This window comes from Aptenodytes patagonicus, chromosome 7 (assembly GCF_965638725.1).
Source record: "Aptenodytes patagonicus chromosome 7, bAptPat1.pri.cur, whole genome shotgun sequence".
Taxonomy (NCBI): Eukaryota; Metazoa; Chordata; class Aves; order Sphenisciformes; family Spheniscidae; genus Aptenodytes; species Aptenodytes patagonicus.
In genome coordinates this window covers 43726665-43741777 of record NC_134955.1, presented here as the reverse complement: position 1 = coordinate 43741777, position 15113 = coordinate 43726665, and the positions used below count along the sequence as shown (strand labels likewise).

General features: G+C 48.1%; 1 protein-coding gene across 2 annotated transcripts in view; it reads left to right on the top strand.

The window, feature by feature from the left end:
- The first annotated feature begins 560 nt into the window (after nt 1-560).
- EGLN3 (egl-9 family hypoxia inducible factor 3) overlaps nt 561-15113 on the top strand; it is a 29856-nt gene continuing 15303 nt past the window's right edge. For both annotated transcript variants that reach the window (XM_076345016.1, XM_076345015.1), the window contains exon 1: nt 561-978. In XM_076345016.1, coding sequence (XP_076201131.1) covers nt 622-978 — 357 coding nt within the window. In that variant the 5' untranslated portion in view covers nt 561-621. The remainder of the gene's footprint in view (nt 979-15113) is intronic.

Here is a 15113-nt window from a genome sequence, read left to right as displayed (position 1 = left end):
CACTCCCCGGGAAGGCGGGGCTTGTGGGACCGTAGGCCACGCCCCCCCGCGCGCACGTGTGGAAGCCCCCGCCGCCCGTTCCGCGGGGGCTGGCCACGCCCCGCGGCAGCCGATTGGCTGCCTGGGCCGTCGCGGGAGGGGAGCGGGCGGGGCGAGCCGCGCCGCGCGGTGCCGCTCCGTGCCGCGCCGGGCGGGCTCCACCCACGTGCGGCGGCGCCGCGCGAGCGGGCGGCGGGGCGAGCACACATCCCGCACGTAGCCGGCGCATTAATCAGCGCGGGGCCATCTGCCGCCTCGGTCCATAAATCGGGCGGGGGCTGCCGGGCGCCGTTCCCACACGGCCCCGGGGGGTTCTGCACGCTGCTCGGACGGCGGCGGCAGCAGCAGCAGCAGCAGCAGCAGCAGCAGCAGCGCGGGGCACCGGCAGCACCGCCGGGCCGCGCAGCCCAGCCCAGCCCAGCCCAGCCCGCCGCGGCGGCGAAAGTTCTGCCTCGCCTCGCCTGGCCCCGCGCCGCGGCGGAGCCCCTGCCCGGCTCGGCCTGGAGCCGGCGGCGGCCCGGCGGGCACCGCCTCCCGACGCGGGCGCCGGCAGGGCAGCGGCGCGCCCGTCCCCGCAGCGCCATGCCGCTGGGGCACATCATGAGGCTCGACCTGGAGAGAATCGCCCTGGAGTACGTCGTGCCCTGCTTGCACGACATCGGCTTCTGCTACCTGGACAACTTCCTGGGGGAGGTGGTGGGGGACTGCGTGCTGGAGCGGGTGAAGCGGATGCACCGCGACGGGGAGCTGGCCGACGGGCAGCTGGCCGGCCCCAGCCGCGGCGTCGCCAAGCGGCACCTCCGCGGCGACCAGATCAAGTGGATCGGGGGCACGGAGGAGGGCTGCGAGGCCATCAACTTCCTCCTCACGCTGGTAGACCGGCTGGTGATGTACTGCGGGAGCCGGCTCGGCAAGTACTACGTGAAGGAGCGATCCAAGGTAAGGGGCCGCGGGGCCCCGGCTCCCGGCCGGACCGACCCGCTCGCAGCTCTCGGTGGGACCCGGCGGAAAGTTTCTACGGGCTCCCCCCCCGCCCCGTGTCGCGTCCTCGCTGTCCGCGGGCGTCTGTGGCTTAGGCAGCCCCGCTGGGCTGTCCCCCAGCACCGCTCCGGGTGGCGGAGGCGCCGTGGGCTGCCCGGGGGACGCCCGCGCGGGGCAGCCGCTCGCCAGCCCTTGCCGGCGGCCGGCGGGTGCGGAGGTCTTGCTAAAAACGCGGCCGCGGCAGCGGGGCTGCTCGCTGCGGGTGCCTCTCCCCGCCGGTGCCGGCAGCGCTCCGGAGCGGCTCACGGCGGTGCCCCGTGCTGGGTCTTCGCCGGGCTCCTCGCTTGCCGGACCCCGGCCGGGCCCTTGCCCGTACCCCCGTATGCCATCGGGGATCACTTCGCAGCCGAGCGGGGGGCTGCAGGCGGCACCCCGCTTCCCGGCGGTGGGGCCGGAGCCCGGCTGCACGCCGCGGCTGGCTGCTCGCCCCAGCTGCGGAGAGCGGGGACCGCCAACGCGGGACGTACCCCGCCAAAAAAGCCTAGCCTTGACCATGACTTTCCTTTGGAGGATTGTTTCAGGTGGACGGAAAAGCTCCCTACCCCCTCCCTGCGCCCGTACACAGCTCGGATCCGATTATTTGGTTGTTTGCGCCCATTGATAGTGTTACCCAAAGTAGTTTCGATGGTCCAGCGCATGCCAGCTTCCTACAGCTGAAGAGGTTATCGTTATTGCATTGGGTATGTGGCACAAAATAAGGGTTGCTCTGTTTGAGCACAGCAAGCTTTTTTTTTTTTTTGAAGGGGAGAGTTATTTTTTCCTAGGCTTTCTTGCTCAGAAATGGAGAGGGTACTTCTGTTGTAGGACACTTGTGTTATAGGTTTCTTTCCTAACAAAGTTTATTTGCACTTGCAATGTCATTACTTCAGTTTGGGGTAACTTGGCTTTTCTTTCCTTGTCTGTTTTGCTGTGGCAAAGTGGACTGGCTTGGAACTAAGTTTGCTTCATTGTCCTGAATGCTGAAAACATCCCCACTTCTTTATTTCTGACTCGGAATTCCATAATATATAGCACATTTTCAAAACATCCACTTCTTTTAGAGATATGCCAGAAATAGAAATGATGAAACTTTTAAAAAATTACAAAAGTGAAAAGTTAGAAAAGGTCACAACTTGCACTGAACTAAGGGGACGCGTGAGTGGTGCTGAGATTTTTTTTTTTTTCCCCACAGAAAACTAAAACAGTACGGTGATGTTTACCAGTTGCTTGGGAGCACCTTAAAACCTGTGCAAGTACCACACCCCTCCCCCCCTTCCCGCACACTTCCACACAGTGGTGGGAATAATAGAAGGTTGAAACATTGCTCCTGTGCTTAGCTCCACTGAACTACTACTGATCATCAGTTCAGTTAAAGCTTGGGTAGATTTGGTTTAAAATGTGAGTAGACTGGATTTCACTTATTCCTAGTGGGAGCCTGGTGTTAGGAGGTATAAATAACCATTCTGCTTTGGCATGCCTTTAAGGTCATCCTAGTTCTTTTTCTGGGTGACTTCTGTTTGCCCGATTACTGCTGAAAGTGCATTGCTGGCCACCTGGAGGGAAAAAAACAGGGGCTTACGTTAAAGTTGGACTGGAGTGAAAGGAGGTGGTCCAGCATTTGTACAAGATATTAGGAGAAAGGGTCAACTGGATGGCTGAAGGCCATGGCTGGGGAGAAGGGTCTTTTTGGGGAGCGACCTTAGGTTGTAGAGACGATTTTAAAACTGGGTTGTGGTGTTCTTGCAGTAACTCTTGTACAAATAATAGCAGCAGTCAGGACAGAACTTGCTTTATAAATAGATACCAAGCTACTTGCTATAAAGAGAGACTTTTGGCCCTTGTGCTTTAGTGTGGAAGGTGTCAGACTCTAAACAGCACATGGAAGTGCTACACAACAGTCCAGGACTGAAAGGGACTCAATTATCGTTTGTAAAACTAAATGCAGAGGAATTTCCATCAGAAATCAATAGTAACCAATCCCCTTATAATAATAAGTACCATGGATATGTGAGGCCCTGGAATAGCAGCTACCATCTGTAACTGAGACGTGGGACGCCTTCAGCAGGAAGGTTAGTCCTGTGACTAACCAACTGACTACTGCAGTGCATGCAGGTTCCCATGTCACCTATAGACATTTCCCTTCCACCATTAAACCTGCCCATTTTGCTTATCTTCTAGTCTTGTGAATGCGTACACAAAACCCCCAAATTTAAATTCAGTGTATTTTTATTTTATCTGCTAGACTATACACATAAATGGATGCCCGGAAAACTTCCATGGCTTAACATTTGGAGGGGTGTGGGGTGTTTCTGAGCAACTAGACCAGAACTTCTTAGCTGAACATGTGCTATTATAATTTATTGTTTTGGGATATAGGTATTAGATGGGGCTAAGAGTCCAGAGCAATTTGTTTAAAGTGTAAGCCTTTGACTACATGGTAACTCCTCTTGTCATGGAAATGAATCTATGTAATATCAGCCTCATCATTCTTTAGGGGTTTATGCTTTTAAAACAATAGTATGACTTTAATCTTCAGCCTAAGTGTTGGAAGAGAGGGAGAGGTTTGCTTAGTAAATGAACTTCCGTCAGCTTACTGTCTGCTTAGTGTGATGTGCTTCATGGTTTTTTTTTGTAGCTACACAAACATAAGAAGACAAGAATGACTTTTGTACAATAAAGGAAGCTTTCCCTGTAGCTAAATGAGAGAAATGAATCAGGATTTTGCTGTTTCCATATGACTTCCAACAGCACTACAAGAAAGTTAAGATTGCATCGAAGAGAATGGATGGAAGTAAAATTTTACAAGGGTACTGGATACTCTGGAGAGCTGTTGGTTGACATTTGAGGGCTGATAATGAAATGCAACCTTTCATCTTTGCAGACCAGTGATCCAAATCTATCTTTGGAATAATTCATATTTAAAAATATTAGCTGACATGGTTAAATGGTCAAAATAACCAGATAACATTCTTATAAAGGACTTTTCTGTTAACAGACCCAATGCACTGCTTGTTGGTTTCTGCATTCTCCTCAACTAGTTTCCATTTTCTAGTAAAATAATACCATGGTTCCCCTTTTGTAGTAGGTAAATAGCTAAGGATCTCAACAAGGCATCCTTGACCCAGGTTGAGTCTTCTCAGTGTGAGAAGATTCACGTCCTTGTACGGAGGGATGCTCTGGCCTGAGGACAGAGGTCAATCTGGTTTTGAGGACCTGTCTCCACTCTGCTGGAGCTTTGATGCTTGGTGGAGAAAAGCTGGCGGGTGGTTCGGGTGGGAAGTGAGGCCACAGCTTGGTGTCCATGGCCAGTCACCTGGAGTGCCCCCAGGTCAGGTGGTGCTCCGGGGACCGCAGGTGAAAGGGTGATGTGCTGCAGCTTCTGACTCCTCAGGTCTCAAAGTCCCTTCTTGTGGTTAATTGGGATTTGCAGGGGCTTGAGGGGATGGTGGAGATGATGCTGTCTGTAAAAGGTTTGAGCCCACTTGTAAATGAATATTGTTCAGGTGCAGAGGTGGCACAGGGGCCTGCCATGTATTGTAAAATTTTCCGGGGGCAATTACAAAATTTGGTAGGTGGTGAAATGTCTGCTCTGTAGAAAAATAATCCCTGTATTATAAATAAATAAATAAATCAAAGCAACAACTTTAAACCCCTCCCCAAAACAAGGCAGGAAAATATTCCAGAAGAGAAGCCATTTGAGAAATTTCTCCTTCAAGACATAAGAAAGGAATTTTTTTTTTAAAGTTAGAAGCTGCAGATGTGCCAGGTGCTGTGGAGTTTGGGATATCCGTCCCTTTGGCAGCCTCAGATGCTGCAGAGCCTGGGGATCCTGGGCCCTGGAAGTCCCTCCTGCGGGGAGGCAGGAGACGGGACTGACAGGAACCAGATCAGCTGGCCGGTGTGTGGAAACATAAAAGCTGCATTTGCAGCGGGATGCCTGGGTAGCTCATCTGCTGCTAAGAGGCTGTGGCTATTCCCCGTTTCACGTTTTGCCTCTGCTGGAGAAGGGCAGCTCTCCCTGTGGTCAGGCAGGGTCCCAGAGTGATGTCGTCAGCGCCTGCTGCCCTGGGCCACCTCGGCTGAGTCAGTGCTTGACGTGCTGCCAGCGGGCTGCGTTGGTCCTCACAGGCAAGGGGTGGAAGGTACTTTGAACTGGCGTGGCTGTGCCTTGCGTGGACTCTGCACCCGGTCCTGACAGCAGCGTGTCCCGCTGTGAGTCACTGGTATCCTCTTGCGTGCCGTCATGGGTTGAAATCCATGTCAGGGCTGCCTTTGGGGACCTTGAGCTTATCTTGTGCCTGCTGGACACAAGTGAGCCCCACTGGTTAGAAAATAAGGCAAGAAGTCATAACCCTAAGAGCTGACCTGTGTTGAAGGAAGCCCATGACTGATGTTTCTAGCTGAGAACCCAACTGCTCGCATTCAGTGTCAAGTATATGGCCTGAAGTTAAAAAAAAAACGTGTTTTCAATATGAGATTAGCTAATTTAGAAGTTCCTGTGGGATGTGAACCGTCTTGAAAACTTGCTTCAAAATCTCTTCACTTTTTTTATGGGATGTTTTCTGCACCCTTTGCTTGTATAGCCATGACACCTCCCTGCTCATCCCACCCTGGTGGGCCCGCTCTGTGACTGCTGCAGGAGAAGCAGGTCTTTTGTGGTGGCACTTCATGGCTAGTGAGTGTTTCCTGAAAACCAGAGCGGGTCCTTCTGCTTACCACATCATGGGGTACTCTTAGGTAGGTTCTGAAATATGGTCTGTCTAGCAGGTTGTTACCAAGATTTCTGTCCCTGAGGATTGAAGAAATGCATGAAATGTCATAGGCTTGGGTTGAGTGGTTTTACCAAGTCCCTCCTAACTCAGGTAATGAGGTGAGATATTTTTGCATTTATGTATGAAGAAAGAAAAGTTCTGTTCTATAGCATTCAAATTCTATCCTTTGCAATCAAAACACAGGGTGAAGTGCTGCATTTTCAGATTAGAGTTGTGGATATAAGGAGCAGGATAACAGAAAACTGGCTATAGAGCTGAAGAGCAATACTGCCTATAGAAATATACTGGTTTATTATATGTTACAAAGGATTTTTGATACTTGTGTAGCAGCATGCCTTGCAATTAGTTTACAATGGGAGGTCTGGTGAATACCACCATCCAGAAGAAATATGCATAATTTCTTTCTTCTAATCAACTGCACATGTTCTGGCATAATGGGTAGGTTCAAATCTGTTCTCCTGGCCAGCTGCCGGCAGAGTCCAGAGCCACTGGAACTGTAAATACAACAGACAAGTCGTTTTATGATATCAGACTGAGGAATTCAGCATTGGCACAGATCCTAGAGTGGTTGCTTTGGCTTGGTGTCAAAGCTGATGTTTATATCTGTGTTTGTCAAGCAAGATTAGTTAGCTTGGTTAATTATACACAGGAATGTATAATTTTTACTTGACAATCAGAGCATTAAATGAGTATAAACCTGGGCATATTAGCTCTTGTTTTTGTTCTTCATCAAATTATTCTGAATGACTTTCTGAAACTTTCAGAAGATACTTCTCTGAAAGAGGCACTTGGAGAATCTTTCAGATTGCTTCTTTGCTCGGCAGGGACAAGGTATTGGAGAAACGGGTCAATATTTTACAGACAGCGATGCACATATCTGTAAGTGGGTTCAGAAATGCGGGTAGCCTCTGTGGAATGGTGTTTGAGCTCATACTTGGGTGTTGAAGTTACAAGCAGCTTGAATTCGGTACCTGTTAAGTATTGTCACTCTTAAGAACCTGCCTGTAGTGAACTGGTAGACTTATTCCATGGTAGGCAGTGGAAAACATGTGCCATCTTCAGTGTGCATTACACCAGAGCCTTTGGCAGCCAGGTAACTGCTGTTGGCCCTCCTTTCCCTCTCTTGTGGAGGAGAGGTCTGTAACCACGCAGCGACCTTTCTTACACCGTGTTAGGAACCTGTCTGTGTGCTTTACAGTTGTAGTCGGAGAGGAGGGCAGAAGGTGGCTGATCCTGTAAGAGAACGGAAATAAGTCTGAGCTCTCGGGCAATGTGAAGAGCAGAGTGGTCTGTTTATCCTGAGTTTGTGCACGTTTGTGGCATCAGGGCAGGTTACTTGACATTTTTATATGGTCTGTAGTTTTGCAGTCAAGCAGTGCTTAATGAGTCTTATTAGACTCTGGAGTTACACAATGATGGCAAAGCAGTGAGGTTTTCCACAACCTGTCCCACACTGGTAGCTCATTTTTCTTAGTGCCTTCTTATCCATTGCACTGGTACTGGTCCTTTCCAGTACCACTACGTCAGCTCTTAAAGCCAGAGACTTGCAGTGGTAGCCCTAGTGGTGTGCCTGCCAATATCCCAATTACTTGCAAGCCCGAAGTAAATACGTGCCTCTCAGTTTGTTTTTGTATGAGGGCCCATTGTTCATTAAATGTCAATGTAAACCTTCCACAGCTGTGTGGGGAGGGACACTGTAATACAGGTGGCATTAATGCCTCTGGGTACGGGGAATGTTTGTCCTTTGGACTGGTGGGGGTGTGTACAGCATTGCAAGACACAGTATCCTTGGGAGAGCCAGCGGGGAACGCAGCAACAGTCAGAGTTCAGTGCCCCCTCCTGCTGAGCTGGCATTTTGGGAGGGAGGGGAGCTGGTCCTTGCTATTAATATTTGTACACAGCCTTTTCCCAAGGTAATTATTAATGAATAATTCAGTTCATTATAACTCTCTGCTAATAGTATATGTTTAAATGGAGATGCATTGATGCTCATAACACTGATACAGGGCAGCATGTACACAGCAAAAGTGAACTTGTTTCTTTGCATTAAGGATTCCAGCTGTCTGTGTTAATCCCAGTGTCTTTATTTGATTTCACAGTAAACTGTTCTTGCTTTGACTTCCAAACTTATCTGGATAGTGGCTCAATGTAATACAGCCTTACCCTACATGTTGCTTCCTGAGCAATTTGCTTGATTTAGTATGTGGAAATGTCTTCTCCTTCCTCTTTCTCCTATCCTGCACAGATTTTTTTTTTCTCCTGGGGGGGTGATGGTGGTGATGTTCAACAGTGTCTGTACTCCCTCAGCAATTCCTTTCCATATGTGGAAGGGGTGGGATGGGGGGAGAAGATAAAACCACAATGACCCAAACATGAATGCATTTTTAATCAGATGAAATCTTGATGTTTGCTGAACAGGCTGGACATACTTGGAAGAGATCAATACTTTTATCAAATGTTTCAAGATGACTCTTACAAAGTCAAAGTACTTTTTTCTTTCTTTTTTTTTTTTTTGAGGCGTTCACTTTTTAAAAAGTTTTCTCCTGCTCCTGTTTCAATTGGATTGCCTTTTCCCATTGTGTAATAGGTCAGGGGCAAGTGGTCCTTTGGCACCAGCAGGCTCATCCATCTTGCAGTGGATGGCTTGTGAGAATGAGGAGGTCAGGAAGGAAAGCCTGCGAGTAAGTGTTGCTGGCTTTAGATTTATGGAGAAGGAGGATGTGTGTATACCAACTTGAGGGAATTTGAAGCCCTGGACTGGATTTATCATGACTGTAATCCTTCTGTCACAAAGCTGAAGACTGAAACAACGTTGTTCGAAAGCTGCCAGCAACACAAGATTCCCTAAGCTTCTGTGAAAAGGTTTTATTGGATTAGTAGAGGAGCTCTCGGGTAGAGGTGTTTTGGGAACTGCTTCTGGTACCTGTGCCTAGGGCAGCTGATGGCCCCTGTGGTGGGCTCCAGGGTGAATAACTGATGCATTGGCACAGAACGTGGTGGGGCTTGACAAAAGGTTTTGATTGATGCATAACGTTACATAGCAATTTGTTTTAGACAATGTTGTTGTAGCTGTTCAGTCAGTGGGGTGGAGGAAGAAAACATGAAGGAGGCTCATGCCAAGTAGACTGTCTCCTACCGTTTAAACTATTCACAGGCATGTCATCCCATCAGCACACCACTCCTGACCATTCCTGTGAGTGATTTGGAGAGAGCTGTAAGTCCCATTTCCCCTCCATCACTCACTTACACGTACACATCTACTATCTGTCAGTGACAAAAAGGAGCTTTTCCCTACAGTCATTTTTCTCTTGTCATTGTGTTTTGATAAGATTTGTAGACAAAGAAACTTAGTGCCACCATGCAAAGCACTTCATAGAAAGTAGTTGATTAAACAAGCTACTTGTTGCTCTGATTTTTCACAAATAAAGTAATGCAAGAGATTTTGCTGACCGTAATGGTTCCATGGAGGCTTACTAAATGTTCATGCCGCCAGCCACCCAGTTTAAAATGAATAGCATAAATTGCAGGAGTACAGCATAGCACACTATCTGCACAGACTGGAAACAGTTTGTCCAACGCTTTGTCAGCTGGAAACAGCACATCTTTTGCCAAACATCAGGGAATTGCATCCTACTTTGTAGCAAAAAGATAACCATTTTGAGTCTTGTATATATCTAGTTCATATGAACCCTTTGGTCACAATAGACTCTTTTCTGTGCTTTCTTTTTGGACCTGAAAATCCAAACGAGAAATATGTTTGTATTTTTCTTGTCTGTAAGTCATAATAATAATTAATCATTGCTTAGGTCTTCTTGCACTGTAATTTTTTTCTACAAATTGATAAGGCAAATGTTTTTAAAGTTTTGGCCCCAGTTCAGCAATTCACTTAAGTACTTCTTTTAAAGGCTCTTTGAAATCAATGAGACTGAAGCACATCCTTTGGTGCTTGGCTTAGACTATGCTAGAGTATGTTTAGAAAACTTTAGGAAAAGTTGCAGCGATTTCTTGTGCCATCCCCAGTCTTTGTCTACATTTTGTCTTAGATTTGAAATACGGGCCATCTTTTACATGGTGTCTTGCAAGGGAGCAAGGAGCCTTACTTGATGGAAGTTATAGATAGCAGTTAGGATTTTTATCTGATCTTTGCAATTGACTGTCTTGTGGCAAACCTGTTTTATACCATTAACAGTAGCAGTTATTCCTGTAATGCATACAGGGAGATAGCTGCTAGTCAGTGCAGGCTGGGGAACGCCACTCTGAATGGGAAAAGCCTGGGGTGCGAGGCACTGTTGGGCTCCGAGGTGGATGCTGGCATGGAGTCTCTTGACTGCCCTGAGGTTCCAGGGAGTGACAAAAGTCTCTTGCACACAGCCTCTTGCTGGACCATGTGGGTAGGAAAAAGTACAGAACCAGGGGAATTTGGGAGAGGAGATACTAAGAAAAAAAAAGGGGGGGGGGGGAAGTGTCAATTAGTCCTCAACTTGCCTGTTCCTAGGTTGTTAACAGTTTTAGGGTGTTGTGCTTGCTGCTGAAGACTATATGTATAACTGCACCTTCCCCTTTTGATTTCCCATAGGGAATCTGGTAGAAGTGGTTTGAGAAGTGGAAAAATGAGAAGCCTCACTGTAAATGCTGTACCATGTCCTGCTGTTAAGGCATATAAACCATGGCATATGACTAGATGCGCACAAACAGAACAGGGTCCCCCAGGACGTATCGATAACTCTGTTCTTTACAGTATTCACCAATGTTTCCGCTTCCCTAAATTAACTTGTCCTCTGTCTTCTGTTGTCTGTGGAGCATGTGCATGGTGTCTCTGAAGCAGGCCAACAGGAAGGGTCACTGCCTGGTTAACTGTTTACAGACTTCCTCTTCATGGAGGAGCAATGAGAGAATTTGCAAATGCTGGTCCTCATTGCCAAATTTACTATAATTCAACATTTGATGGTGGTCAAAGGCTGAAGCGTCAAGGTTGTGTATTTTACCATTATATTTCTCAGGACATAACTTGATGTCTAACTGGTGACCTAAAGGCTCAGTGCCAGTCTGACACCCACAGTGATAACTTCTTGGCAAGGATGAAAATGTAGTTGACTTGTTTTTTGTTTGTTTATTTGCAGTTATCGGAGATGTCTGCAACTGAAACAAATACAGTTTTTTTCTTTTAGCTTACTTTTGTCTTTTGCTGGCACTTGGTTAAAAGCCTGTTTCACTGCTTACCATCTGTAGAAGCTATTGCTGCTAATTATGAGCTGTATTAGTACAATGTCTTGGCTGCAGTTGGGAAAGGCACCAGTTGTGCCAATGGTGACCACAGCTATGGGCAGACATAGTACCTACTTCACCCCCACACCTAAACACACATATATACCCCTACAGCTCTGACTTGCCACCACCTATTTGTACTGCCTTCCCCCTCTGCATTTCCCACTGCAGAGAAGCACTTGCGCCCCACACCTCTAGCAAAGCCATCTGCAGCCCCTCACCAAGGGATTTCTTACCCTGACTCTTACCACAGCCTGTCATGCCTGTGCAGCCACCATCTCTCATCTCCATCCCAGGGAACAGGAGGGACAGGGGTGAGGGCTGCTTCTTCTGGCAGCCCAACTAGCTGGCGTCCTGGGAGAGCAGTCCCCCTCCAACCTCCAGCTTGGCTCACCCCCGACCGCCCCTGTGGTGGCTCCGAGTACATGCTGCTCTCTTCACACTGGCTGCCAGAGAGGAAAGGTTTTGGAGGGGAAGAGGAAAAAGGAGGGAACAGAGCCAGAAAGACCACTCCAGGCTTTCTGCATCCTCAGGAAACATTCTGAACCCACACCAGAAGAGACCACCTCCCAGCTCAACAGTTGCTGTGCTTCCTGCAAAAACTACCTTAAATGCCGAAGAACATTATTACTTTAAGACCCAGTCCTGGACTGGGTCTTGAGAAGCCTCCCAAGGGCTGTTGCTTCAGTGAGTTGCAGTGGGAATGGCTGGGTAAGGCTCCAGGGTGGACTGCAGTGAAGCAGAGCAGCAGGCCCGGAACGGGTCTGGAGGGGAAGCTGGGGAGGACGTACTTCAGGCATGGCTGTGTCCCTGTGCAGGGCCACTGCTCCGGCTGGTGAGTCAAAGCCCGTGGCAGCGGCCGCAATGCAGCCAGCCTGTAGGGTTGGTCTCTTCTGTCAGGTGGTGGCAGCATAAATCCGTGGGAGAGTCTTGACCAGTGGAAAAAGAGAAGTGGGAATTCAGCAGCCGGTGTTCAGATCCGGAGTCTGATGTTGCCTCGCAGCTGGGTTTAGGACCAGGCTTCCTTGTCTGTGAGCTGAGAGCTTTTGTGAATAGCTTTAAGATGTGCAAATGTAGGACTGGAGCTCAATTTGTGTGCATGCATGTCTGTGTTTATGCATGCTTTCTTTGTTCAGAGTTGCCTCGTTTCTGTCTACACACATCTTACTTGTGCAAGTACCAACTGTGCAGGTGGTGCGGAGGGCAGGCACTACAACACTTAGAAGGATTTATTTTATTTTTTTTTACTAATACATTTTTATTGCCTAAACTTAGAACAGGTGTATAGCTATATTACAAAATTGCCTTGAATCTGAATAACTCGTTTCCCTTCCTGCGTGGAAGGATGCTCTGTCACTGTATACACATTCATCCCCTTTAATTTGTACCCATACTGGAGAGATTGTACCCTTGTAATGTATACATGTAGTCAGAGCAGTGCAACTTTATGTGCAGGCAAAGCCTTAGAGGTAAAGACTACACATGTTGTTTAAGCATAGCAGAAATTATTTCTGATGGTAATTTATTATAGGCAATTTTAATGAGTTTTATCCATAAATATTCTTGTATACAAAATCCTATGCAGGAATAAATGTACTGTTAGCTAGGCAAGGTCCTCTGAAAAGGTGGGGGGGAGCAAAAGAGAGGTGGGGGGTGAGTGAGATGACTTCCTTCCGAAGTTAACATAGGAGATAACTGGTCTGATCAATTAGCCTTAATTTGGTGCTACTGCTGTGATAACAAACACTTCAGAACTGCAGTAATGTCTCGGCAACCTCAGAAGCCCAGATGGCTCTGACAGTTTTGGGAGGACCCTTGAGGCATATTTGGGGTACCCACCAAGTGTGACTGTGCTAGTCTAAACCCTGCCACCCTCTCTTGCAGCAGAGAGAGACTTTCACTGAGCCAAAGGGGACGAAGAAAAACATCTCCCTGGTGTGGTGCTGCCTCTGCCACGGCAGGTGCATGCGAGGCCGTGAGAGGTGTCCTGGGCTGTGGCGGTGACCCCAAGGAGGGAGCGTGCTGTGTAGCCAGGGCCTCCCTGTCCCCTTGGCACATCCTCTTCAAGGTGGTGGCTCGTCACCTCCTCTGCCTGCAGGTGCCTGGGGTGCCCCCCACGAGCCTCCAAAGTGAAACGCTCACGGGAGATGTTAAGGGTGCCGCCTACCATGTGTGAGCTGATAAGTCTTGTGGGCAGCATTGCCCACTCACCCTGCGCCCACGGGCTAAAAATAAATGAATAATAGTAAAAAAGGGATGTTGGCCAGCCTGGGCAACTCTGACACCAGCAAAACACAGCTTGCCTGTGTTGTGGCTGTCTTACCTGACCTTTATTAACGTACCCACAAGAACATCAAAATATGTAGAGTTCTTTAAATGTTGCAGGAAAAAAGAAGTGTTGTAATCCTCTGGGTGATTAGTAGCAGAATTGAAAAGGTCTTAAGTGCTGACAAAGAATGAAAAGCTAGAATATTTAAGGAACTATGAAATTACCTTTCTACCACAGAGATGTGGATGTTCCGCGGAGGATGTCTGCTGGTTACCATGCCTTTATTCCCCACTGAGAACCTGAACATCCAGGGATGGTCCTTACAGATTTTCCTTAATGAGCCTGCACTTAATTACGAACTTGCTTTTCTATGGGGGTGGCGCTTGTCACCATGTCCCCCGGGACTCATTACAGGGGACGCTTTATCTCCATTTATTGCTTGCGATGCTTTCTCGTTAGTGCAGCTCGTCTAGGTTTGGTTCTTGGGGGAGAGGAGCGGACTGAAATAGTTTTCTGGGTGATGAAAGAGGGCTTCAAGAACAGGCAAAAATAATCCTAAAATTTAATTAAACGAAATATTTTTTTTAAAGTGTGGGAAATAAGCGTGCGTGCCTGTGTGTGCGCAGCAGGAGGGGGAGGGAGACCAGTAAGAACCAGAACAGAGAAGCGCCTTGAGTGTGTGTGTGCTGCAAGCGTGGGTTTCCCCCTCTTCCCTCCACAGTGTCTCTGTGAAGTGTACTCTGGAGTAAAGTTTGCGTTTGATCGCCGATCGCCTCACGCTCCGCACGTAGCACTGTCGTTAAGCCATCATCTCACTGGCCTGGAGCCAGGGCTCTGCAGTTCAGGGGCAGGCGGTCTTTCTAAACTGAAACAGCCTTTATTGATACATTGATGCACTGTGCATGTTTACAGCTGCTAATTGGAGACTTAATCTGAATATCCTTGACTGAACTAATTCACTGGCAATAGCCTTTTAAATTTCAGGTCCTGCCGTGATGGTATGCCTGCTCTTCACAGCACTCTGATCTCTTCTGAAACTGTATTGTCTCTGTGTGTGTGCAAGGCACGACGACCAAGTAATATTGCAGCCTAAAATGTAGTTTTAGGTCAGAGGAGGATGTAAAATAAAAATCTTACCTGGTTTTGCCATTGCAGAATACAAGAGAGGAGCACTGGGGAACTGGAGAAAAGCATTAACTGACATACATGCAGAAATACGTAGATTAATTAAACGTACAAGAAAGGTTAATCCTTTTAATTATTAGAAGAGACAAAGATGCTCACTGCAAGGACAGTTTTGATCCTATGGCAATTTTAGATTTCTTTCCTTAAACAGTACTCTGTTTTTTCCTGGCCATGCCAAGAGGCTGAACAGAGAACTTGGGTGGTGGTCTGAAAGCAAGAGGCGTTATTTTACTTGGCTTTAAAAAAAAATGCAACGTAGACAGCATACAAAGGAAGATGAATGCCTGGGACACTTTTGCCCAGGAAACCACAAGTCAGATTTCTCTCCTCAGAAGACCGGAGAACTCCCTCGGTCAGGTCCTTCCACAGTTTCCTGAATTGCCCCTTCACTTTAGGATCCGAGAGAGTATCCAGAAACGGGGACAGCTCAACAGAACTCACCACCGTCTCCAAGGCTTGGTTCACAAATGCTCCCTATTCTCTTGGCAGTGGCAGACGGCCACTGCCAACACGAGGTATGGCTGTTTCATGCCTTCCCACTTTACAGCAGCATTGCCCTGGCA